The sequence below is a fragment of the Oncorhynchus keta genome, chromosome 10 (assembly GCF_023373465.1).
Source record: "Oncorhynchus keta strain PuntledgeMale-10-30-2019 chromosome 10, Oket_V2, whole genome shotgun sequence".
NCBI lineage: Eukaryota > Metazoa > Chordata > Actinopteri > Salmoniformes > Salmonidae > Oncorhynchus > Oncorhynchus keta.
Window position 1 is genome coordinate 16,229,775 of NC_068430.1, and position 26,930 is coordinate 16,256,704.

General features: G+C 44.8%; 1 protein-coding gene across 4 annotated transcripts in view; it reads right to left on the reverse strand.

Moving 5' to 3' along the window:
- The window catches only part of LOC118388289 (voltage-dependent calcium channel subunit alpha-2/delta-2-like), a 407,521-nt gene that overhangs the window by 8,725 nt on the left and 371,866 nt on the right, over window positions 1–26,930 (reverse strand). For 2 of the 4 annotated variants that reach the window (XM_052526555.1, XM_052526553.1), the window contains 16 exons: window positions 26,204–26,293; window positions 25,346–25,411; window positions 19,187–19,261; window positions 18,631–18,750; window positions 18,374–18,445; window positions 16,094–16,165; window positions 13,255–13,316; window positions 12,320–12,396; window positions 9,076–9,136; window positions 7,981–8,078; window positions 7,713–7,803; window positions 7,564–7,626; window positions 7,182–7,285; window positions 6,798–6,896; window positions 6,002–6,105; window positions 5,860–5,907 (listed from right to left, as the gene is read on the reverse strand). In XM_052526555.1, coding sequence (XP_052382515.1) covers window positions 5,860–5,907; window positions 6,002–6,105; window positions 6,798–6,896; window positions 7,182–7,285; window positions 7,564–7,626; window positions 7,713–7,803; window positions 7,981–8,078; window positions 9,076–9,136; window positions 12,320–12,396; window positions 13,255–13,316; window positions 16,094–16,165; window positions 18,374–18,445; window positions 18,631–18,750; window positions 19,187–19,261; window positions 25,346–25,411; window positions 26,204–26,293 — 1,302 coding nt within the window. Of the gene's footprint in view, window positions 1–5,859; window positions 5,908–6,001; window positions 6,106–6,797; window positions 6,897–7,181; window positions 7,286–7,563; window positions 7,627–7,712; window positions 7,804–7,980; window positions 8,079–9,075; window positions 9,161–12,319; window positions 12,397–13,254; window positions 13,317–16,093; window positions 16,166–18,373; window positions 18,446–18,630; window positions 18,751–19,186; window positions 19,262–25,345; window positions 25,412–26,203; window positions 26,294–26,930 lie in introns of all 4 variants that reach the window. The other 2 variants (XM_052526554.1, XM_052526556.1) reach the window with 2 other exon arrangements.

The following is a 26,930-nucleotide window of genomic DNA, read 5'->3' on the forward strand; positions in this document are numbered from 1 at the left end:
TCAGGCCAAACCAAAATGTATTGTGCAAGTAGGCTAATAGTAGCCCTACCATTGAAACAGATACATCAGGCGGTCAACTGAGTCAATTAAGTCACACTTGTTTAATAGAAAAACAAGAACATTTGATGTTCCAAGTCCACAACAATGCTTAAACCACACCATGAGACGAATTTTCAGGTCTAGGGAAAATGTAGTTACCCTTTAATTCAAGTGCCAGGTACCTAGCACTGTTGTTTGGTTTGTGGTGTTTCTGTAGCATATGAGATGGAGTTTGTAAAACAAATGGCCACTGGATTGATGCAAATAATTATGATGTAATTCTGCCAGGTAGACATAGGCTAGTTAACATTTAATTGAGAAGGATTTTTGGAAAGCCTTTCCATCTACCAGAAGACAGTTTGTCAAACCTAGATGTGTTTCACCTGTCCTTGTGATTGTCTCCACCCCCCTCCAGGTGTCACATCTTCCCCTGTGTATTTACAGTTGAAGTCGGAAGTTTACATACACTTTTTCAACCACTCCAAAAATGTCTTGTTAAGAAACTATAGTTTTGGCAAGTCCGTTAGGACATCTACTTTGTGCAAGACAAAAGTCATTTTCCAACAATTGTTTACAGACAGATTATTTCTGTAACGGCTTTCTTCCTGGGAAGGAGAGGCGGACCAAAACGCAGCGTGGTTATATGTCATGTTTTTTAATAAGAAAACATGAACATAATACAAAACAATAAACGTGGCAAAACCGAATCAGCCCTATCTGGTGCAGCAAACACAAAGACAGGAAACAACCACCCACAAAACAGGCTACCTAAATATTGTTCCCAGTCAGAGACAATGACTAACACCTGCCTCTGATTGAGAACCATATCAGGCCAAACATAGAAATAGACAAACTAGACACACAACATAGAATGCCCACCCAGTACCCCCACCCCCCCCAAGGTGCGGACTCTGACCGCACAACCTAAACCTATAGGGGAGGGTCTGGGTGGGCATCTGTCCACGGTGGCGGCTCTGGTGCTGGACGTGGACCCCACTCCATCATAGTCTTTGTCCACCTCCTTAACGTCCCTTGAGTGGCGACCCACACCGCCAACCTAGTAACCCTAACAAAGGGCCCCACTGGACTGAGGGGTGCATCATTACTGAGGAAGCTCAGGACTGAGAGATAGCTCAGGCAGGTTGACGGATCTGCAGGATCCTGGCTGACTGGCGGCTCTGGCGGATCTGCAAGATCCTGGCTGACTGGCGGCTCTGGAAGATCCTGGCTGACTGGCGGCTGCTCTGAAAGATCCTGGCTGACTGGCGGCTCTGGCGGATCTGCAAGATCCTGGCTGACTGGCGGCTCTGGCGGATCTGCAAGATCCTGGCTGACTGGCGGCTCTGGCGGATCTGCAAGATCCTGGCTGACTGGCGGCTCTGGAAGATCCTGGCTGACTGGCGGCTCTGGAAGATCCTGGCTGACTGGCGGCTCTGGAAGATCCTGGCTGACTGGCGGCTCTGGAAGATCCTGGCTGACTGGCGGCTCTGGAAGATCCTGGCTGACTGGCGGCTCTGGAAGATCCTGGCTGACTGGCGGCTCTGGAAGATCCTGGCTGACTGGCGGCTCTGGAAGATCCTGGCTGACTGGCGGCTCTGGAAGATCCTGGCTGACTGGCGGCTCTGGAAGATCCTGGCTGACTGGCGGCTGCTCTGGAAGATCCTGGCTGACTGGCGGCTGCTCTGGAAGATCCTGGCTGACTGGCGGCGGCTCTGGAAGATCCTGGCTGACTGGCGGCGGCTCTGGAAGATCCTGGCTGACTGGCGGCTCTGGAAGATCCTGGCTGACTGGCGGCTCTGGAAGATCCTGGCTGACTGGCGGCTCTGGAAGATCCTGGCTGACTGGCGGCTCTGGAAGATCCTGGCTGACTGGCGGCTGCTCTGGAAGATCCTGGCTGACTGGCGGCTGCTCTGGAAGATCCTGGCTGACTGGCGGCTGCTCTGGAAGATCCTGGCTGACTGGCGGCTGCTCTGGAAGATCCTGGCTGACTGGCGGCTGCTCTGGAAGATCCTGGCTGACTGGCGGCTGCTCTGGAAGATCCTGGCTGACTGGCGGCTGCTCTGGAAGATCCTGGCTGACTGGCGGCTCTGGAAGATCCTGGCTGACTGGCGGCTCTGGAAGATCCTGGCTGACTGGCGGCTCTGGAAGATCCTGGCTGACTCGCAGCTCTGGACAGGCGGGAGACTCTAGCAGCTCTGGACAGGCGGGAGACTCAAGCAGCTCTGGACAGGCGGGAGACTCAAGCAGCTCTGGACAGGCGGGAGACTCTAGCAGCTCTGGACAGGCGGGAGACTCTAGCAGCTCTGGACAGGCGGGAGACTCTAGCAGCTCTGGACAGGCGGGAGACTCTAGCAGCTCTGGACAGGCGGGACGCACTGTAGGCCTGGTGCGTGGTGCCGGCACTGGTGGTACTGGGCCGAGGACACGCACCTCAGGGCGAGTGCGGGGAGGAGAAACAGGGAGTAGTGGGCTCTGGACACGCACAGGAAGCCTGGTGCAGGGGGCTGCCACCGGAGGGCTGGTGCGTGTAGGTGGCACTGGATAGACCGGACCGTGCAGGCGCACTGGAGCTCCTGAGCACCGAGCCTGCCCAACCTTACCTGGTTGAATGCTCCCGGTCGCCCTGTCAGTACGGCGAGGTGGAATAGCCCGCACTGGGCTGTGAAGGCGAACCGGGGACACCATGCGCAAGGCTGGTGCCATGTACGCCGGCTCAAGGAGACGCACTGGAGATCAGATGCGTAGAGCCGGCTTTATGGCACCTGGCTCGATGCCCACTCTAGCCCGGCCGATACGAGGAGCTGGTATGTACCGCACCAGGCTATGCACCCGCACTGGGGACACTGTGCGCTCCACAGCATAACACAGTGCCTGCCCGGTCTCTCTCGCCCTCCGGTAAGCACAGGAAGTTGGCGCAGGTCTCCTACCTGGCTTCGCCATACTTCCTGTGTGCCCCCCCCCCAATACATTTTTGGGGCTGCCTCTCGGGCTTCCTTGCCAGCCGTGTTCCATCGTATCGCCGGTTCCTATCTCCAGCTGCCTCTGCTCTCCTAGCTGCCTCCACCTGTTCCCATGGGAGCCGATCCTTTCCCGCCAGGATCTCCTCCCATGTGTAGCAACCCTTGCCTTCCAACACGTCCTCCCATGTCCATTCCTCCTTGCGCTGCTCCTGCTGCCTGTCACCACACCGCTTGGTCCTGTTGTGGTGGGTGGTTCTGTAACGGCTTTCTTCCTGGGAAGGAGAGGCGGACCAAAACGCAGCGTGGTTATAGTTATATTTTTTAATAAGAAAACTCAACATGAACATGATATAAAACAATAAACTTGGCAAAACCGAAACAGCCCTATCTGGTGCAGCAAACACAAAGACAGGAAACAACCACCCACAAAACCCAACACAAAACATGGTACCTAAATATGGTTCCCAATCAGAGACAATGACTAACACCTGCCTCTGATTGAGAACCATATCAGGCCAAACATAGAAATAGACAAACTAGATACACAACATAGAATGCCCACCCAGCTCACGTCCTGACCAACACTAAAACAAGGAAAACACAAAAGAAATATGGTCAGAACGTGACAATTTCACGTATAATTCATTGTATCACAATTCCAGTGGGTCAGAAGTTTACATACACTATGTTGACTGTGCCTTTAAACAGCTTGGAAAATTCCAGATGTCATGGCTTAAGAACCATCCTATTGGCTAATTGACATAATTTGAGTCAATTGGAGGTTTACCTGTGGATATACTTCAAGGCCTACCTTCAAACTCAGTGCCTCTTTGCTTGACATCATGGGACAATCAAAAGAAATCAACCAAGACCTCAGAAAAAAAAGTAAACCTGGTACTGAAGGTACCACGTTCATCTGTACAAACAATAGTACGCAAGTATAAACACCATGGACCTCTCAGGAAGGAGATGCTTTCTGTCTTCTAGAGATGAACGTACTTTGGTGCGAAAAGTGCAAATCAATCCCAGAACAACAGCAAAGGATATTGTGAACATGCTGAGCAAACGGGTACAAAACTATCTAAATCCACAGTAAAACGAGTCCTATATCGACATAACCTGAAAGGCTGCTCAGCAAGGAAGAAGCCACTTCTCCAAAACCACCATAAAAAAACAGACTGGATTGCAACTGCACATGGGGATAAGATCATACTTTTTGGAGAAATGTCCTCTGGTCTGATGAAACAAAAATAGAACTGTTTGGCCATAATGACCATCGTTATGTTTGGAGGAAAAAGGGGGAGGCCTGCAAGCCGAAGAAAACCATCACAACCGTGACGCACAGGGGTGGCAGCATCATGCTGTGGGGGTGCTTTGCTGCAGGAGGGACTGGTGCACTTTACAAAATAGATGGCATCATGAGGAGGGGAAATGATGTGTATATATTGAAGGAACATCTCAAGACATCGGTCAGGAGGTTAAAGCTTGGTTGCAAACGGGTCTTCCAAATGGACAATGACCCCAAGCATACTTCCAAAGTTGTGGCAAAATGGCTTCAGGACAACAAAGTCAAGGTATTGGAGTGGCCATTGCAAAGCCCTGCCCTTAATCCCATAGAAAGTTTGTGGGCAGAATAGAAAAAGTGTGTGCGAGCAAGGAGGCCAACAAACCTGGCTGTTACACCAGCTCTGTCAGGAGGAATGGGCCAAAATTCACCCAACTTATTGTGGGAAGCTTGTGGAAGGCTACCCGAAACGTTTGACCCAAGTTAAACAATTTTAAGACAATGCTACCAAATACTAATTGAGTGTATGTAAACTTCTGACCCACTGGGAATAATTTTCTCTACTATTATTCTGACATTTCACATTCTTAAAATGAAGTGGTGATCCTAACTGAACTAAGACAGGGAATCATTACTCGTATTAAATGTCAGGAGTTGTGAAAAACAGAGTTTACATGTATTTGACTAAGGTGTATGTAAACTCCCGACTTCAACTCTATACCTGTTGCCAGTTAGTCTTGTTTGTCAAGTCAATCAGCGTTTTTGTTCTCAGTTCCTGCTTTTCCCAGTCTCTCTTTTTCTTGCCCTCCTGGTTTTGACCCTTGCCTATCCTGACTCTGAGCCTGCCTGCCTGACCACTCTGCCTGCCCCTGACCCTGAGCCTGCCTGCCAACCTGTACCGTTGCCCCACCTCTGGATTATTGACCTCTGTTTACCCTGACCCTGAGCCTGCCTGCCGTCCGGTACCATTTCCCCACCTCTGGTTTACTGACCCCTGCCTGCCTTGACCTGTCTATTGCCTGCCCCTGTTGGAATATTAAACCATTGTCAATTCGACGTGTCTGCATCTGGGTCTTGCGTTGATTCCTGATAACCAAGGCCTATCATAAGCATCACTATCTATTAATTGTTCCTTAATGGTTTGAAACCTGGATGTTTGAGGCAATTATTTTAAGGCATTATCCTAGTCATATTATCAACCCATGATAGTTGTTGCATCTTTAGATCTCCCCTCTCAACATTTCTAAGGAATATTTCCATCTCTGTCCATGAAACCGATTGCATGTGTGGTGAGCATTTTAGAATGGTGTTTTCCAACAAATTGCATTTTGCAACATTCACACTGTTCTCGTGTGCACATTGCTGCATTGAAAATGTGAAGAAATAATAGTTAATCAACATTTTAAGCTAAACAGCATTATTAATTGATATGGCGTATACCTACACTACACTACTTTGATAAGCATCCTGGGGATTAAGAAGTGAGTATACGCAATGCCCATTGAAAAATAAATGGGTACTCGGCATATACCTGCGTATATCCTCCAATACACTACTGATTATTCTTTATCTTACTTCGCTGTTGGCTTCACAGTCCATCTCACAGCCACTGGTTGGTCCACACTGTCAAAAACAAATCATCCTCAACGATAAACAAAAAACACATTTCATATGCTTGTATGTGGGTTTAATTCCTGGTTGTCCTTATGTTTGTTACCGTTTGTTGGACTTGGCGGTTGTCACTTGTTGGACTTGTTTGGTTGCTAGCCAGGATCTTGAATTTGTCCACCCAGGCCTCAAGGTCCAGCTTTACGCCAACCACTAGTCATACACAGAGGGAGAGACATTGAGATATACCCAAAGAAATGAGAGAGAAGGGGAGAGCGTATGATAGAGAGAGGAGAAAGAGAGAGAGAGAGATATTCCTCCTACCAGGAGAAATATATTTCCCTCCAAATACCTACTTCAGATGTACTCTCTCAATTAGAACATGATAATAATCCTGCAGCAACAGGAAATGTGAATTAGTATGTGGATTATAATTAATGGGCATTTTTGTAGGTATTGATATATTTTTCGTTAGTCTGAAAATACTAAAGTGGAAATAACAAACTTTACAAGCCTTTTGACACCTCGAATACACTACAATTTACATTTCCTGCTGTGCAAGAAAGTTCTCTGCGACAACAAAGTGATCAAATTAAGATCCTAAATCCTGCAGTGGATTAACACATCATACTACTCCATACTAGCCCCCAGTAGAGTAACTAACAGTACTACTCATCAGGCCTCTGTAAAGGACGTCACACTGCTTGCTTAGCAAGTACCACTTCCTCCCGATTTGGCTAATATCTGCCTTGCCAGCACACGTGACCACCCTCCTGAAATGTTTTACCAGTCTGCGCCACGCCAAAAGTTAGCTGTGCAGTGGTGCAAGTGGGGAAACTTCAGGCTGAGGAAGTTTTACACATTCCCATGTGCTACACCTCCAACAATGCTAATGAACCCTTCACCTGCAGGTTTGATGGTTTTCCCTCCCACTGTGATCTCCACTGCAGTGCTGACCAGGATTCCTATGGTGTCGTTCTCTGGGTTCAGCAGTTCATCATTCACTTCATGGGAGAAGGAGAAGAATGAGGAGGGAGGGAGGGAGGGAGGGAGGGAGGGAGGGAGAGGCAGGAAGGGTTGGAGGAGAGATGGAGGGAGGAGGGAGGGAGGAGGGTTGGGGAAGGATGGGGAAGGATGGAGGAGGGATGGAGGAGGAAGGAGGGAGGGAGGGAGGGAGGGAGGAGGGACAGAGGAAGGGAGTCAATAACAATAAATCAACAGAACAGATCCCATAAAGACTTTAGTAGTACAGTAGTGTCTGGGTGGAGGTGAGACAGATGATGACTCACCGGTGCGATAAGGCGCTCTGAAGATGTAGCCCTTGTTGTCCAGACTGCGGCGGTAATAGCTGGCATTAAAAGGCTCAGGGTCCTCTTCCCAGGTCTCAGCAGCCCTGAGGATCAGCACAACATTAAAACTCACGGACAGAGCCAGGGACAGAAACTAATAAACTGTAAGGTATACTGGCAGATACCTTGGTCCTAGCTATCCTGGATATTTAATTCTGGTTTATATGTTTACAAGCACAAAAAGTAATTTAGATACGTTTATGCACTTGACTTTGCACTTGACTTTGGTCCAATGTTTGGGAGGCTTTACATGCACATCCAATGTACGCTAATACCTAAAACTTTGAAGAAAGTTTGGGTTTTAGATTAAGACTGGACTCACTTGTTGGGAAACACTCTTGTAATCCCTCCGTCTGTTGCAGCAAACACTGCCAGAAAGCCATAGCTGCAACACAGAACAGGAGAGTGAGAATACAGGAAGTACCCAGACACCGAATATAACACATAGTACACATGCAGCCCTCTACTCACGTGGTGAGGTCTTTGGTCTTCCACACCTTCTCCACCAGCTGTCTGATGATGCCAGTGTCGAGGATGAGGTTATGAAGGAGCAGGTTGTCACCTGGGTTAGACCACAGTGAGAAGGGGACATGCATTAGGAGGCATTGTGATTGACAGCAAATTGTTGATTCTGACTGTGCATTTAAATACTGTGTAAAGCGGTCAAATGTAACATTACATTCTTACAAGTGGTGAGGTTACTGTAAAAAGAGGGAACTGGAGAGACGGAGGGACTCACATTGTTTGGAGTCAGGTGTCACCTTCTCCATGAGAGCGATGAAGTTGAGCAGGAACTCAGTGTTGTTGTTGGAGAGCTCTAGCTCGTTGCAGTATTCCCTGAGGACAGTCAGCGGGAGCATTTTTTTTTTGACCCAAGAACAGTTGAGAACAAACACACAACTTGTGTCTGGCTTCTCATATTCCCTGAGCAGGTCTATGGACAGCTCTTATTTACAATACCCAGATGCACATTCCCAAACACTCTCACAGCACACAAACCCATAGAAACTCATACGCATGCATGTCCTGAGGCTGCCAGGATATTCAAACATGCCTACGAGACAGACTGTCAAGAGTGAAATATGGAGTGAAGGGCTGGTGAACGCCACACACTGGCAGCAGACAGCATGGAGCTGGGAGCTTTACAGGATGAAGGTCTGATCATGACAAAAAGAAAACATGCAAAGGGGGATTTCATTCACCTTTTATACACATTATACTGTAAATCTTTATTTACTTCAAGTAGGTATTCTCAAGATTACATACTGTATTCATACTGCAGTCACAAACACACCATGGAATATGCATACACACAAAACCATGCAGCACCAACTGGCGACATGCAAAGGATGTGAGGTAGCACAGGAATAGTTCTGGGGGCAGGGAGGGTAAGGTTTGGGATGGGAGGGGTTACTTTGGGGCAGGAGGCAAGAAGGATTGAATGCACTGAAATTCCAAAAAAGTAGACTATATCAATTCTGTTGTGAGAAACGGTTAAAAACAACAACACAAGTGTCGTCGGATTCCTAACTTTGTCAACAAAGAACGCACATAGTCAAACCATGATATGAGAAAACACACAGCAATGACACTACAACAAAATGATCAACGGCACAGTCTTGAACACCACAGGAAAAGAAATGTGAGGTGTGACTGACAATAACAAATGACTAGTGGTTGAGGAGATTTCTTGGTGTGACGTTAAGTGTTGGGGGTTGAAGGAAGGTGGTGGAAGTGAACAACTGAGTAATGTTGTGGGCTGAAGGTGGTGGAGACACTACAGTGAGGACCATCAAAACAAATGGGAAGACAGCAAGCATTCACACAGGGCTACCTGGGAGCTATGAATACATGTCCTTCAGACTCAAAACTGTTTGGCAGCAGAGATTCAAAATCTGCAACAGAAAGGGGAAGATTATCTGGGAAGAGCCATGAGCAGAGCAGTGGGGGGTTCTGGGTACACAGCGGCTGTTCTTCAGGGGTGCAGGGAACGCGGAAGGGAGTTACCATAGCAACACCAAAGAGGAATCATGGGGGATACACCAGCGTTAGCCAATATGGTGCCTCAAATGCAACCTGACTCTGCCCAGCACTCACTTCTTTCTCATTTTCCACTTTAGTTTATTACCATTGAAAAATCATAACCAGATGAATCCAACCATTTTGATTTCAAGTTAATTGTTCTTTTTTTATGTCGGAGAACTGACTTCCATCACACACCATGAGGGGAAGTGAGTTCTCAGACAGATAAACCCATAATGAGTGCATTTCACAGGCAGGCATCAACATGGCCAACTATTGCAGGGGGAGGTGGGTGGCGCAGGGGTCCCGATGGAAGTGGTCATCCCTCAGACTGGCAGGGGACACGACACCAAGAGACACACAATCAGGGGGAAATGCATTGCATTGTGAAGGGCATATCAAGGGGCAACTTGCTTTACCTCTAGTACACTAACCTTATTCATTTTCATTCAGATATAAAAGTTAGATGTATCTATGAGTCTCTTAATTAAACACTGTAATATATCTGCTTTTATCAGACATCTTTTACATTTTAGATCATCTCTATAAAAGTAGAGAAAGTAGATGACAAGTAGATGATACATATACATATTTGAAAACGGATAAATTGACTGCAGTGCCCAGGTAGTGTTGCACCCACAATGCCGTGCACATCCGGGTCGTGTTTTTTTTTTTTTTGAGGAGGAGGTAGAGGGCCGTTCCCCCAGCAGTCTGAGGACTGATGGGGGAGGAGGGAGACAAGCTGATGGAGACAGGGGTTACAGAGGGACGACACACGAGGCAGGCGCCACGGGGCGCTCTGCCACGTACCCAACAACATGAGAGGACCAGGGTGACCCACAGTGTGGCCCTAAAGAGATCCGTCAGCAGCACTAGCTGACACGGAGAGGGACAATATAGGTTGAGCTAACTGTTGTTCAGGTGTCAACTTCATTAAAGCTAACATGCTAATAACCTTAGTTATGCTAACATGGGGATTTAATCACCTGAGCTTAAACAGCTTGGCTACAATGCCGGTGGCCTTAGTCAAGCTAACATATTAATAGTCTAACTATTAAAAGTCATAATAATGTTGTAAATAGTTGATAAACTGTGGTGACATTCAGATGCACTATCATGTAGACCAATGAACTCAAATGGGACCAGCCTCAGTTATACTAATAAAACAATGGGGTTAACTTCAGTTTGTTTAACTACATTATAATGACAAACAATGCTTCATCATTACAGGTAGAGCTTTGCCTGCTCTAGTGGGAGGACAGTTAATATGGAAGATGTTCTTTTGGAACCGATGGCAGCTCCCTCAACTCCTGTACACTGGTGTGAGAGTTAAGACATCCTTTCAGCTACAATGACATCGCGAGACAGCAGATAGATAGAGAGAGAGAGGGAGGAATAAAGAGATGGTAGAGAAATAGTGAGAGAAAGGGACACAGAGAGATGGAGAGAGGAGACAGAAGGAAAGAGAGAGAGATGGATAGTAAAGTGACACGACCAGTTTAGAGAGCTATCCGCAGAGGGGAGGTGTAGAGAGGACAAAATACAGAGGTTTTAACAGAGAAAGTGGATAATATCTGTCTTCTTTGGGTGTTTGAAGGTGTTGTGAGTGTGACTGAAGCACCAGAGACGTGGGGGTGAGGTTGGAGACTGGAGGAGCCATCTTGAGACAGATGGGGTCTGAGCTGCAGCAGGAGTGCGGGTGAGTGGGTGGGTGTTTGGGTGGGTGTAGAGTGAGGAGGAATAGGAGGAAGAGGAGGGTCTTGAAGGCAAGATGGGCAGGAACAGAGGCAAGCAGGCTGGGACAGGTGAGGGTGGGGTCAGCGAGGGTGGGAGGAGGTTAAGAACGTAAGGGTAGGGAACGTGGACCAATATGGAGTATACTTGCCCTTGGTGTATTGCACTGTGTGGATCCATCAGAGAGGTAGTGAGCAAGAAAAGAAAGGTTTGGGGTAGGGGGAGGGGGGTCACAGACAATATTTTATTCAATTATTATTTGAATAAAAATATTGCTTTCTCAAAAGAAAGAAACCAATTAAGTCAAACAGACGAGAAAGAAAAGAAATGAAGAACAAACACCTTTTTTGCAAGAGCAAACAAGAAACTGAACAGAATGAGAAAAATAGGAAATCACAATGTCGAGAAACTGAAAGAAATAAGAAACGGTAAAGGACAAAACCGGCACGGTGAAAGTTAACCATGAAAACCCGAAATAGACGTAACAGAAAGAACTAGGAAAAAAGTGGAGCAACAGGGTCTGGAGAAAGAAAGCATGAGAGAGATAACAGGTGTCCCCATTCAGACCCACTAAACCCAAACTCCCACAGAGGAAGGAAGGACAGACCCTCATCATGGGCCATGGGAGTTTATCTACTGAATGATTCCAAAGCTGAATACAAAACAGCAACAAGGTACATATCTAGGAACTCAACAGGAAGACAACTCATTACAAATCATAACAAAAACTTAACAGAAAAGAGTGAAAAGCATGCCTGTTTTCACGGGTTTGGAGACATTAAAAAAACATGTTTATGAACACATACGCTTCAGAATCATTGCTTGTTGGTGGAGAAGAGGCGAGAGCATTTGGCAAAGAAAATAAATAGCACAAGATCACCATTATTTTCACCTTAGTAACACAGTAAAACCACAGCTTTCACCTTTCTGCTAGTTCAGGTTTTTTCTTCAACAGTTGTGAAGAAAAAAAATCACCATAGTTAACAGCACAGTATGAAGACAAGAGGGTAGATAGAGGGGGCTGTAGATAAAGGAGGCTGTATAAGAAAAGGTTTCACTCCCAGTATATCCTTGTCACTGTCACAGGGAAGGAGAGGGGTGCAAGGAGAGAGGAGGAGAGGAGAGGAGAGGAGAGGAGAGGGGGGGTATAGAGTGCTCCACTCTGATCGTCCCTACGATGGTGTTTGCCGGAGACCCAGGGAGGTCCCAGGGGGGTCCCCCTTGACTTAGTAAGGGGGGCGTAAGGTCATATTTGGGAGAGAGAGTGAAAAGAGAGAGAGAGAGAGAGAGTGGGCTGGTGTTGGGTGTCTCCCGGTACTTACACTGCACCTGCAGGATCTGGTCACTCAGGTTAGCCTTGATGTGGTTCTCACTGTATGTGGGCAGTACCAGCCCTAGACTGGAGTGGTGAGGCAGACACACAACCACATCAGAATCACATTATATCTGCCCTAATATATACACACACACACACTCAAACACACACAAATACATACAGAGCCTTGAACAAACATGACATCATTCCCTAATTGGGAGGTGTGAACAACCTGCACTCACACAACAAAATAGGTTCAAATGTTCAAGCTTAATGACGTGCTTATAGAATTGAAGAGAGACATTGCTCAGAAACCAAACAGCTGGCTCCCAGCCAACATAGATGCAGTAAAAATCCTCATCAGGCATTTCTAGGACTATTGAATATCATCAAATGTAATTTGCAGTGTTGCCAGGAGGAAATATCATTATAATTCAACCTCAACCGTTCAACCTAGTTTTAGAGATTAATAAAATGAAAAAAGCATGCAGTTCATTTGTGTTTAGGATCCTACTAGTGTTCTTTGGCAAGAGAAAGGGGTGTCTTAATGTTGATTCAGGTGAATAATCCACTATGTAGACAGCAGGCACATTAATAACCTGAGTGTATTCTCTAAATGTACACACCAGTGGTTGATGACTAATGCAGGAAAGCAAGTTTCTAGATCACAGGGTTATATACCTTATTCACAGGCTCAGTTCAAGGTCAGATGATGTCACTCCTATGGTCAGGTGAAAGTTGGATTTCACTCATACCTTCAGGTCCGATCTCCGTCTTACCGCCAGGGTCATAGTCATTAGCGCACACCGTTGCAAACCGTAACGAAACATTTTGTAACGGAAAATGTTTTGCAAACAAAACACGTTTTTTATTGGGCAAGTTCAGGTAGTCCCTCCCCGTTTCGTTTACGACCCAGATGAAGGCTGGTAGTTTAGCACTCACCTGTAATCTGTGCCCTCCACTGGTGTCCAGGTATATGTCCGCATGGCCTCATCAATGTACCTCTGAAATCAGACAACAACATCAGATCACCCTGATCAGCACCAGAATCACTTCCTCAAACACAACCTGGACTACAGTTTGAATTTTTGTCATTACTCAGTTATTCTGGATGGTGCCAGTATGGATCATGGCTAAGCCTCATATATCTGGATGTTGCCAGTATTGATCATGGCTAAGCCTCATATATCTGGATGGTGCCAGTATGGATCATGGCTAAGCCTCATATATCTGGATGGTGCCAGTATTGATCATGGCTAAGCCTCATATATCTGGATGGTGCCAGTATGGATCATGGCTAAGCCTCATATATCTGGATGGTGCCCGTATGGATCATGGCTAAGCCTCATATATCTGGATGGTGCCCGTATGGATCATGGCTAAGCCTCATATATCTGGATGGTGCCAGTATGGATCATGGCTAAGCCTCATATATCTGGATGGTGCCCGTATGGATCATGGCTAAGCCTCATATATCTGGATGGTGCCCGTATGGATCATGGCTAAGCCTCATATATCTGGATGGTGCCCGTATGGATCATGGCTAAGCCTCATATATCTGGATGGTGCCCGTATGGATCATGGCTAAGCCTCATATATCTGGATGGTGCCAGTATTGATCATGGCTAAGCCTCATATATCTGGATGGTGCCAGTATGGATCATGGCTAAGCCTCATATATCTGGATGGTGCCCGTATGGATCATGGCTAAGCCTCATATATCTGGATGGTGCCCGTATGGATCATGGCTAAGCCTCATATATCTGGATGGTGCCCGTATGGATCATGGCTAAGCCTCATATATCTGGATGGTGCCCGTATGGATCATGGCTAAGCCTCATATATCTGGATGGTGCCTGTATGGATCATGGCTAAGCCTCATATATCTGGATGGTGCCCGTATGGATCATTGCTAAGCCTCATATATCTGGATGGTGCCCGTATTGATCATGGCTTAGCCTCATATATCTGGATGGTGCCAGTATGGATCATGGCTAAGCCTCATATATCTCAATGGTGCCCGTATGGATCATGGCTAAGCCTCATATATCTGGATGGTGCCCGTATGGATCATGGCTAAGCCTCATATATCTGGATGGTGCCAGTATTGATCATGGCTAAGCCTCATATATCTGGATGGTGCCAGTATGGATCATGGCTAAGCCTCATATATCTGGATGGTGCCTGTATTGATCATGGCTAAGCCTCATATATCTGGATGGTGCCATTATGGATCATGGCTAAGCCTCATATATCTGGATGGTGCCCGTATGGATCATGGCTAAGCCTCATATATCTGGATGGTGCCAGTATTGATCATGGCTAAGCCTCATATATCTGGATGGTGCCAGTATGGATCATGGCTAAGCCTCATATATCTGGATGGTGCCTGTATTGATCATGGCTAAGCCTCATATATCTGGATGGTGCCATTATGGATCATGGCTAAGCCTCATATATCTGGATGGTGCCAGTATGGATCATGGCTAAGCCTCATATATCTGGATGGTGCCAGTATTGATCATGGCTAAGCCTCATATATCTGGATGGTGCCAGTATGGATCATGGCTAAGCCTCATATATCTGGATGGTGCCTGTATGGATCATGGCTAAGCCTCATATATCTGGATGGTGCCCGTATGGATCATGGCTAAGCCTCATATATCTGGATGGTGCCAGTATTGATCATGGCTAAGCCTCATATATCTGGATGGTGCCAGTATGGATCATGGCTAAGCCTCATATATCTGGATGGTGCCCGTATGGATCATGGCTAAGCCTCATATATCTGGATGGTGCCCGTATGGATCATGGCTAAGCCTCATATATCTGGATGGTGCCCGTATGGATCATGGCTAAGCCTCATATATCTGGATGGTGCCCGTATGGATCATGGCTAAGCCTCATATATCTGGATGGTGCCCGTATGGATCATGGCTAAGCCTCATATATCTGGATGGTGCCCATATGGATCATGGCTAAGCCTCATATATCTGGATGGTGCCCGTATGGATCATGGCTAAGCCTCATATATCTGGATGGTGCCCGTATGGATCATGGCTAAGCCTCATATATCTGGATGGTGCCAGTATAGATCATGGCTAAGCCTCATATATCTGGATGGTGCCCGTATTGATCATGGCTAAGCCTCATATATCTGGATGGTGCCCGTATGGATCATGGCTAAGCCTCATATATCTGGATGGTGCCCGTATGGATCATGGCTAAGCCTCATATATCTGGATGGTGCCAGTATGGATCATGGCTTAGCCTCATATATCTGGATGGTGCCCGTATGGATCATGGCTAAGCCTCATATATCTGGATGGTGCCAGTATGGATCATGGCTAAGCCTCATATATCTGGATGGTGCCAGTATAGATCATGGCTAAGCCTCATATATCTGGATGGTGCCAGTATAGATCATGGCTAAGCCTCATATATCTGGATGGTGCCCGTATTGATCATGGCTTAGCCTCATATATCTGGATGGTGCCCGTATTGATCATGGCTAAGCCTCATATATCTGGATGGTGCCAGTATTGATCATGGCTAAGCCTCATATATCTGGATGGTGCCTGTATTGATCATGGCTAAGCCTCATATATCTGGATGGTGCCTGTATTGATCATGGCTAAGCCTCATATATCTGGATGGTGCCTGTATTGATCATGGCTAAGCCTCATATATCTGGATGGTGCCAGTATGGATCATGGCTAAGCCTCATATATCTGGATGGTGCCCGTATTGATCATGGCTGAGCCATATATTGATGACTTACCTCATCAACAGACTTAATGAGAGTCTTGATTTTCTTTTGCCCTGATTTGCCATCAATCATTTCTCGACGGATCTGAGGGAGAGAGAGAAACAGACAGAACAGGAGGAAGGCAAAAAAGAGATGGAGAGTTTCATATACTTTACAGTTTTTTACAATCACTTTGGCACTAATTTCAGAACCTAGTGGTCATTTTTAAAACTCTAGACACAAAACTCAAAACGGGCATCACTTGTAACACAGGCTGTCCAATGTTCAAAACATTGGGTTGTGCATTCATATCTTCAAAGAAACCTTGCACTTGCAGAGTCATTGGTTCAAATAACTAATGTATCATGAAATGCCATAGGAACATTAATTTAGATCACCTACACACAAGATACCGACAGTTTCACTGTGTAGTTGTTTGTTCAATCATTAAATATTGTAGTACAAAATATGTGATACATGTTTCATTATGCTACTACACGTAAATACATCACTGTAAAAGGACTAGCAGAGAGAATTCTACAAACACAGTGGAATCATTGAACAAAATCTGAAATTTATTGATGAAATACAATATAATCACTCATAGGTTTCTTTGAATCAAAGCAAAAATAATTTGCTACAAAAAAAGAAAAAAAAACTACAGCAAAACATCAACTGCAGTGTTCCTCACCAGGCTTACTGTAAAAAGCTAAACAAAGGCTTGATTACTGTACTTCTAGATTTCTATCAACCCTGTGTTGTGGATTTGGCCATAGGTTCTCATCCACATCACAATGGATGTTTTCCTTGGCCAAACATCTTGGGAAGAATGTTCGGGCATGGCGAATCCAGGCCTGACACTGGTCTGCTGTGATGTCATTGCATGCGTCATCCATTGCCTGGAGAAGGGTGGCTTGTTCGTGAGGGAGCCTATCATATACCTTCCACCTCCATGTGGAGAAATATTCCTCAATCGTGTTAAGGAAAGGAGAGTATGGGGGTAAGTACAGGGTGGTAAATTGTGGATGGGCCTGAAACCATGCTTGCACCATTTGAGCATGGTGGAACCTGACATTATCCCACACAATGACATAGGTCATGCCATCAGCTCTACAGACCTGATTTAGCTCATCAAGGAAGGTTACATTCGAACAGCGAATCATGTGGCTCCCTGCAACTCAATATATAGAGTATATAGAGTAGAGAGCTTTAGATGTTGTTCGACCTAACACTAGAACAGGCAAGATGCGTAATCTAAGCAACATTGACCGTGGTATGATTGTTGATGCCACACATGGTGATTCCAGCATCTCAGAAACAGCTGCCTTCCTGGGATTTTTATGCACTACAGTCTCTATAGTTTACAGAGAATGGTGCGATAAACAAAACACACTCAGTGAGCGGCAGTTCTGTGGGAAAAAAACACCTTGTTAATGAGAGAGGTCAGAGGAGAATGTCCAGACTCATTCAAGCTAACAGAAAGGCCACAAATGCTCAAATACCAGCTGTTTAAAACAGTGGTGTGCAGAAGGGCATCTCTTAACGTACAACACCATGAATAATTCAGGCTGTTGTGGAGGCAAAAGGGGGTCCTACCCAGTACTAGCTAGGTGTACCTAATAAAGTGAGTGTACAATAATGTCAAATCTGAAAACATTGTCTGGAAAAGTGGTACATGGGACCATAGAAACAGTGTCTGATAAAGAATGATGATGAAATATTACATCCATAGATAATATCGTCCAATTGGTTCATATTCCACAGTAATTGGTGTCAATGGATCTCGTTATCCTGAAACTTTCATGATCTAAACATGGAATATTGTTTGTCAGTTTCCATAAAACTATGCATTAAGAGTAATGCAACAGTACCTTATCCTTTTGAGCAGTTGTATCAATTGATAGTTAGATCATTGTAATGAAATGAATAGACAGTCATCTCAGATGTAATGTGTGAATTGCATTTTGAAATGGTAATACTTTGATGTTAAGTTGTGTCATTTTGAACAGGTGATTTTAGTTCAATGAACAAATGATATTAGCTTTATGTGTATTGTATCCAAGCAATTGGAAAAAGTGTTAGAGTTTTGAAAAATTTGCATTTTGATCATCGGTTGTGAGTTTTGTGTCTAGAGTTTTGAAAAATGACATCAAGGTTCCGAAATTAGTGCCAAAGGGATTGTAAAAAACTGTAACAAAAATTAACTGTGACATTTGATTCAACGGTTTGGTCATTGAACCACTGTCACACAGCTGTAGTAACTATGACAATGTTAGAGATGTGTGGGTGTTTAGTTGTCTGAACTGTATTTACCTCCTCCTTTTTACTGTCCTCTAGCTCAGCATCCAGGAAGTCCAGGGTGACAGGTTCTCTGAAGTTAATGATCTGAGTGACAGATAGGCAGCCAATCAGACAGACGGAATAATACCAGTATCTGGGTAGAAAAGTCAAGAAAAAGTGAGAACAGAGGAATACTAATGATGTAGAAAAAGAGTCAGGAGGAAAATCTGGGACATAGAAATAGAATGAAGCCTGTTCTATTCATTCTATTACTATGGTCTGGGTCCTACCTTAGGTTGCAGGATGGGATGCATAGAGGACAGTCTTGATCCTACCTTAGGTTGCAGGTTGGGGTGCAGGAGCAAATAGCCATTTTGGTCGATCGCAAAGGTGTATCCATTGGCTCCAAGCTGTAGGGAGAGAAACGAGACTTAGAACCACTACTTCTGTGTTGTTTTGTGTGTGTGTGTGTGTGTGTGTGTGTGTGTGTGTGTGTGTGTGTGTGCCTGTGTGTCTGTGTGTGTGTGTGCATGCATGTGTGTGTGTGTGTCTATGCATCTGTGTGTGTGTGTGTGTGTGTGTGTGTGTGTGTGTGTGTGTGTGTGTGTGTGTGTGTGTGTGTGTGTGTGTGTGTGTGTGTGCATGCATGCGTGTGTGTGTGTGTGTGTCTATGCATCTGTGTATGTGTGTGTGTGTGTGTGTGTGTGTATGTGTGTGTGTGTGTGTGTGTGTGTGTGTGTGTGTGTGTGTGTGTGTGTGTGTGTGTGTGTGTGTGTGTGTGTGTGTGCGTCCGTGTCTGTGCGTGTCTGTGTCTGTGTGTGTATGCATCTGTGTGTGTCTGTGTACCCTGTATGTTGGTGTCTTCCTCTTAATTTCGTTGATTGCAACATCCACCCCCATGACACCAAGGACAAGCTGCGTCTGTATAAAAACATTCCAGTTAATGGTTCCTGATCAACTATATGAGCATCTACACACACACACACACACACACACACACACACACACACACACACACACACACACACACACACACACACACACACACACACACACACACACACACACACACACACACACACACACACACACACACACACACACACAGGGGCATTAGACTGACTGCTGAAAAGCTGTCCTCACCATCTGTGATTTATTACCATGTGTACATCTGATTAATCGATATCTACACCTTATGCCAGCTGATTAATGTATATTTACACCCTGGAACTGAATCAATATTTCATACTGACATAGGATCTTAATTTTAGCCAGTTTGTTACAGCAGGAAAATAATCCTGCAGCAACAGGAAATGTGAATTATTATGTGGAATCTTTTGTAGGGGTTCATACATTTTTTGTAAGGCAAAATCAAGAAGGCAATTACAAACTTCAGAAGCCTTTTTCATCCACCAAATACACTCGTTTTACATTTCCTGCATTACCAGGAAAGTTCTCCTGCAACAGGGTGATCAGATTAAGATATTACATCTGTAGCAGCATCAAATGAAATCAAATGTTATTTGTCAGGTGCCGAATACAACAGGTGTTGCACTTACTGTGAAATGCTTACTTACAAATCCTTAACCAACAATGCAGTTCAAGAAATAGAAAAATAAACTAAAGTAAAACATAAAATAAAAAGTAACACAATAAAAAAACAATTATGTAAATTATCCGGGTGGCCATTTGATTAATTGTCCAGCAGTCTTATGGCTTGGGGGTAGAAGGTGTTAAGGAGCCTTTTGGACGTAGACTTGGTGCTCCAGTACTGCTTTCCGTGCGGTAGCAGAGAGAAGAGTCTATGACTTGGGTGACTGGGCCTTCCTCTGACACCGCCTAGTATATAGGTCCTGGATGGCAAGAACCTTGATGACCTACTCTGTAGTGCCTTACGGTCAGATGCCGAGCAGTTGCCATACCAGGCACTGATGCAACCGGTCAGGATGCTCTCAATGGTGCAGATGTGGCAGATGTTTTGTTGCCTACCCTTACCACCTGGGGGCGGCCCATCAGGAAGTCCAGGATCCAGTTGCAAAGGGAGGTGTTTAGTCCCAGGGTACTTAGCTTAGTGATGATATTTGTGGGCACTATGGCGCTGTGCTGTAGTCAATGACAGTATTCTCACATAGGTGTTCCTTTTGTCCAGGTGGGAAATGTCAGTGTGGAGTGCGTTTGAGATTGCGTCATCTGTGGATCTGTTGGGGCAGTATGCGAATTGAAGTGGGTCTAGGGTTTCCAGGATGATGGTGTTGATGTGAGCCATGACCAGCCTTTTAAAGCACTTCATGGCTACCGATATGAGTGCTACAGGGCGGTAGTCATTTAGGCAGGTTCAGTCGCTTTCTTGGGCACAGGGTCTATGGTGGTCTGCTTGAAACATGTTGGCATTACAGACTCGGTTAGGGACTGGTTGAAAATGTCAGTGAAGACACCAGTTGGTTCGCGTCTGCTCTGAGTACACATCTTGGTAATCGGTCTGGCCCCGCAGCCTTGTGAATGTTGACTTGTTTAAAGGTTTTGCTCACATCGGCTACGGAGAGCGTTATCACACAGTCGTCCGGAACAGCTGGTGCTTTCATGCATGCTTCAGTGTTGCTTGCCTCGAAGCGAGCATAAAAGGCACTTAGCTCGTCTGGTAGGCTCGCGTCACTGGGCAGCTCGCGGTTTCCCATTGTAGTCCATAATAGTTTGCAAGCCCTGCCACATCCGACAAGCATCAGAGCCATTGTAGTAGGATCCAATCTTAGTCCTGTATTGATGCTTTGCCTGTTTGATGGTTCGTCTGAGGGCATAGTGGGAGTTCTTATAAGCATCCGGATTAGTGTCCCGCTCCTTGAAGGCAGCTCTAGCCTTTAGCTCGGTACGGATGTTGCCTGTAATCCATGGCTTCTGGTTGGGATGTGTACAGTACCAGTCAAAAACCTTGGACACACCTACTAATTTCAGGGTTTCTCTTTATTTTTACTATTTTCTACATTGTAGAATGATTGTGAAGACATCAAAACTATGAAATAACACATAGAATCATGCAGTAACAAAAAAAGTGTTAATTCATTCATTAAGGATCGTACCCTTTTTTTCTTCAATTTTTGCCTAAAAGGACATACCCAAATCTAACTGCCTGTAGATCAGGACCTGAAGGAAGGATATATGCTTGATACCATTTGAAAGGAAGCCCTTTGAAGTCTGTGGAAATTTGAAATGAATGTAGGAGAATATAAGACATTAGATCTGGTAAAAGATACAAACCAAAGAACATGCGTTTCAAAAACAAACATGTTTCATCATCTTTGAAATGCAAGAGAAAGGACATAATATAATATTGCAATTTGGGCACAATTTAACAGTGTGTGTGCAAAGTTTCAGATTGATCCAGTGAAGCATTATAACACTGAACAATATTTCATAGCAAGTCTGCCCAAAAGTGCCTGATATAGAGAACATACAAAAATGTTATGGTAATACAACATTAAAGTTTACACACTCCCAGGAATGGATAATTATCTTATACACTAACTTTCACACATCTAGATGGCCTGTGGGACCCCTCAGGATTACAAACCAGAGCAAGAACCTGAATGTAAGTACATTATTTACCTTCAGAGGTGTATGTATCAAACCAGTTGCCGTGATAAAAGGTTTTTGTTGTTGTGCACTCAAACAAAAGCATGGTATTTTTTCACTGTTATAGCTATTGTAAATTGGACAGTGCAGTTAGATTAACACGAATTTAAGCTTTCTGCCCATATAAGACGTGCCTATGCCCTGGAAAATTTGCTGTTACGTACAACATCATGCTAATCACATTAGCGCACGTTAGCTCAACCATCCAACGGTATAGGGACACCAATCCCGTAGAGGTTAAACAAATCAAAATCAAAATATATTTTATATTTGTGAGTCTTCAAAGTAGCTACCCTTTTCCTTGATGACAGCTTTGCACACTCTTCGCATTCTCTCAACCAGATTCATGAGGTATTCACCTGGAATGCATTTCAATTAACAGGTATGCCTTGTTAAAAGTTAATTTGTGGAATTTCTTTCCTTAATGCGTTTGAGCCAATCAGTTGGGTTGTGATTAGATAGGGTTGGTATACAGAAGATAGCCTATTTTTGGTAAAAGACCAAGTCCATATTATGGCAAGAACAGCTCAAATAAGCAAAGAGAAATGACAGTCCATCATTACTTTAAGACATGGTCAGTCAATTTCAAGAACTTTGAAAGTTTCTTCAAGTGCAGTCGCAAAAACCATCAAGTGCTATGATGAAACTGGCTCTCATGAGGACCGCCACAGGAAAGGAAGACCCAGAGTTACCTCTGCTGCAGAGGATAAGTTCATTAAAGTTACCAGTCTCAGAAATGGGCAATTAACTGCACCTCAGACTGCAGCCCAAATAAATTCTTCACAGAGTTCAAGTAACAGACACATCTCAACATCAATTGTTCATAAGAGACTGCGTGAATCAGGCCTTCATGGTCAAATTTCTGAAAAGATACCACTACTAAAGGACACCAACAAGAAGAAGAGACTTGCTTGGGCCAAGAAACCCGAGCAATGGACATTAGATCAGTGGAAAACTGTGTCCTTTGGTCTGATGAGTCCAAATTTGAGATTTTTGGTTCTAACCGCTGTGTCTTTGTGAGACAAAAGGGGGTTACCCACTCGCCAATTAATTCTCGCAAGCCACCCCGGTCTCCGCCCCCTATATTTACGTATTTTCTTCATGCAAATGACAGGGATTTGGGCCTGGTCTCAGAGAAGCAGTATATCCTTTGTGTCGGACTCATAAAAAAACAAATCTTTGTACAGTTCGAGGTGAGTAATCGCTCTTCTGATATCCAGAAGCTCTTTTCGACCATAGGAGACGGTAGCAGCAACATTATGTACAAAATAAGTTACAAACAATGTGAAAAAAAACACACAAAATAGCACAGTTGTTAAGAGCCCGCAAAACGGCAGCCATCCCCTCCGGTACCATAGTCCTAATGTTATGTGTGATTATCTCAAGAGTCAATATTTTCCATTCGATTTGAATAGTTGATTCAATGGGAGCTAACAAACAGAAGATGTACATGTACAGTACACTGAAGCCTGATTCATAATACAGGGAGCCAAACCAAACCGAGCTGTACTGGGCTGGCCTGGTGATGCATCCACCATAGTTGCTGGAACCATGCTTGAAAGAAAACAAGTCAGCACTACCCAGCTAGCACATTTGGTTCCTTGGAAGTTGTGGGAATGTACGTTTTTGGTTTCCCATTGGTTCTAGGAACTAAGCCATGAGTTTCCTGACCGGTAAAACAGAACGGAGGTGAAAATTTCACCTGTTCTGGGAACATACATTTTTAAGTTGCAGGGAGATTCTGAGAACCTTTTACTATGGTTCCCTGAAAGTTCTATAGTTTATTTGGAGGTTTTTGAATAACTTCCTTGAAACTTTCACTGAATGTTTCAATAAGAATTTTAAAAACACTGCTAGCTTAGTTGAACTGTTTTCAACTCCAAGCACAGATAAGACACATGGACATTCATTATAGGCATTAATCATGCAAACACATAAAAAAAAGTATTAGTGAGATTCAAACCTACGATCTTCTGTTCTCTATCCACAGAATTAGTCCACTGCCCCACCACAATGTTTTTTAACAAAGCTTTTTAGTTGATTAAAAAAGACCCCATTTCTATTTAATTAGGCAAGTCAGTTATTAAGAACAAATTCTTATTTACAATGACAGCCTAGGAACAGTGGGTTAACTGCCTTCTTCAGGGGTAGAACAACATATTTTTACCTTGTCAGCTCAGGGATTCGTTCTAGCAATCTTCTGGTTAGTGGCCCAACACTCTAACCACTAGGCTATACCTGCCTCCCCACAAGCATTCATTAGCATCAACTGAGGCCAATTAGTGGGCGTGGTCAACACACCAGAACACACTCAACAAGAGAGAGAGTGTTTTGTTGACACTGAAAACAGAATGTATCTCTTTTTAACATTGAATAAAATGTTTTATTTTATTTGACCCCCTTTTCATGGTATCCTATTGTTAGTAGTTACTATCTGGTCTCATCGCCACAACTCCTCTACAGGCTCGTGAGAGACGAAGGTCGAAAGCCATGCGTCCTCCCAAACACAACCCGCACTGCTTCTTAACACAGCTCACATCCAACCTGGAAGCCAGCCGCACCATTGTGTCGGAGGAAACACCGTGCGACCTGGTTAGCGTGCACTGCGCCCGGCCCACCACAGGAGTCGCTAGTGCTCAATGAGACAAGGATATCCCCACCGGCCAAACCTGTAGGAAACATGCTGAAGTACTGAAATTCCCACAGAATAACATTGTTTCTTAACGTTCTCTGCACTAGTTGAGAACATTCCCAATGTCAAACCATTTGGAGTGTTATCATGTTTGAACTTTTATGAAACATTCTGTTAAAGTAATGAAATACCAAGAAAATAATGTTATTTTGTCAAGTTCCTTAAATGTGTTGAGAATGTTCCAGAGCCAAGCAACTATCCTGCACCATTCCCCGAATGTTGTGCGAAGGTTGTATGCTAAATAACCATTGGACAACCACGCTCTCACCAAGCTCTAAGAAAAATATGGTTCTCAAAGCTGCTGGGCCTGTTGCTACCTCAGGGGGTCAGTGTTGCCCTGCGGTCGGTCGGTGCACCAGGATGGTAGGATGCCATTAGACATGACTGATGGCCAACATTAGGGAGTTATAGACACAGAAGGGACTGTTGTGCAGTCAGGATTCCTGTTGTTTTACAATGATGCAAATCAGTTTGCTCTGAAATGGAAATCTGTATCTAAGTTATGGCTCAATACCGATGCAATATCTGTTTATGTATTGATTCTTGTGTTCCTCAAAGAGCCACAGAAGACAGAAATACTTTTTCTAATGGCCCTGAGACCATTTGAAAATGAACTGTGCAATAACAAGTCTACTCATTTGTTAATCAGTGTAAACCCTGAGCTTCATGCTCCTGCTGATATTTACCTGAGAATTTGCATCAGCGGTGAGGTTGAAGACTGGCATGGTCCCAGTTATGACCAGACCCAGACCCTGAACACACAAACATCAACGTCTCAGTATATGGGACTTCAGAAGGTTGTGTTAGTATCTATATAATGTTTTAAACATTTTTATCATTTTCCTGATATCCAATTGGTAGTTACAGTCTTGTCTCATCGCTGCAACTCCCATATGGACTCGGCAAAGGTTGAGAGCCGTGCGTATTCCGAAACACAACCCAACCAAGGCATACTGTTTCTTGACACAATGCCCACTTAACCCAGAAGCCAGCGTCACCAATCAGAGGAAACACTGTTCACCTGATGACTGTGTCAACAAGCACTGCACCCGCCCCCCCACAGGAGTCACTAGTGCGCGATGGGACAAGGACATCCCTGCCGGCCAAACCCTCCCCAACACGGACGACACTGGGCCAATTGTGCGCCGCCCCATGGGTCTCCCGGTTGCAAACCCAGAATCCCTAGTGGCACAGCTAGCACTGCAGTGCCTTAGACCACTGCACCACTCAGGAGGCCTTATATAATGTTTTTTTTAAACATAGCTATGTTATAGGTAGGACTCAAAGTAGAAGTTTGTAAGCAACTAATTCTAAAGGGTTTCAGTTCTACAGCAGGTGTAGAAGGGAAATGCCTACTTACAAGCCCTTAACCAACAATGCAGTTTTAAGAAAAAAAAGTGAAACAATGAAATAACAATAAAAAAGCTATATATAGCAATAATAGATAATAAACAGATAGATAATACAGCACAGTATAATTACAGTAATGTACTGTAGCGTGACACTTGTGTAGCTCCTCATCAGTGGGATAGTTTGTGGCTTACCAGAGCATCCTGGTAGACATTGGTCCATTGGACCTGCTTGGCCTTGGGCCCAGCCAGCACCATGGGCCGACCCAGCACATCCAGGTACTCCTGAGACAAGGAGGAGAACACACACATCAGAGAAATGACAAACACACACATACACCATATATTGCTTTATAAACTGGGTGGTTAGAGCCCTGAATTGATTGGCTGACAGCCGTAGTATATCAGACCGTATACCATATACTTACAAGTCATCTCACTGTCATATAAACCTGAGGGCCAACAGTAGAAGCAGCCCAGGCCTGAGAAGCAGTAAAGCCTGTGGACAGTCTTTAGACATTTAGGGCCATTATTCATCAATATGAAGCAGCTACGAAAAACACATTAGGAGTGTCAGAGGCACGTGGCACAAGCATGCCAATCTCCCACTGGCTCTCTGTGTTAACCACAGCAGTGTATAAACACCTCTCTGTGTTAACCACAGCAGTGTATAAAAACCTCTCTGTGTCAACCACAGCAGTGTATAAACACCTCTCTGTGTTAACCACAGCAGTATATAAAAACCTCTCTGTGTCAACCACAGCAGTGTATAAACACCTCTCTGTGTTAACCACAGCAGTGTATAAACACCTCTCTGTGTTAACCACAGCAGTGTATAAACACCTCTCTGTGTTAACCACAGCAGTGTATAAAAACCTCTCTGTGTCAACCACAGCAGTGTATAAACACCTCTCTATGTTAA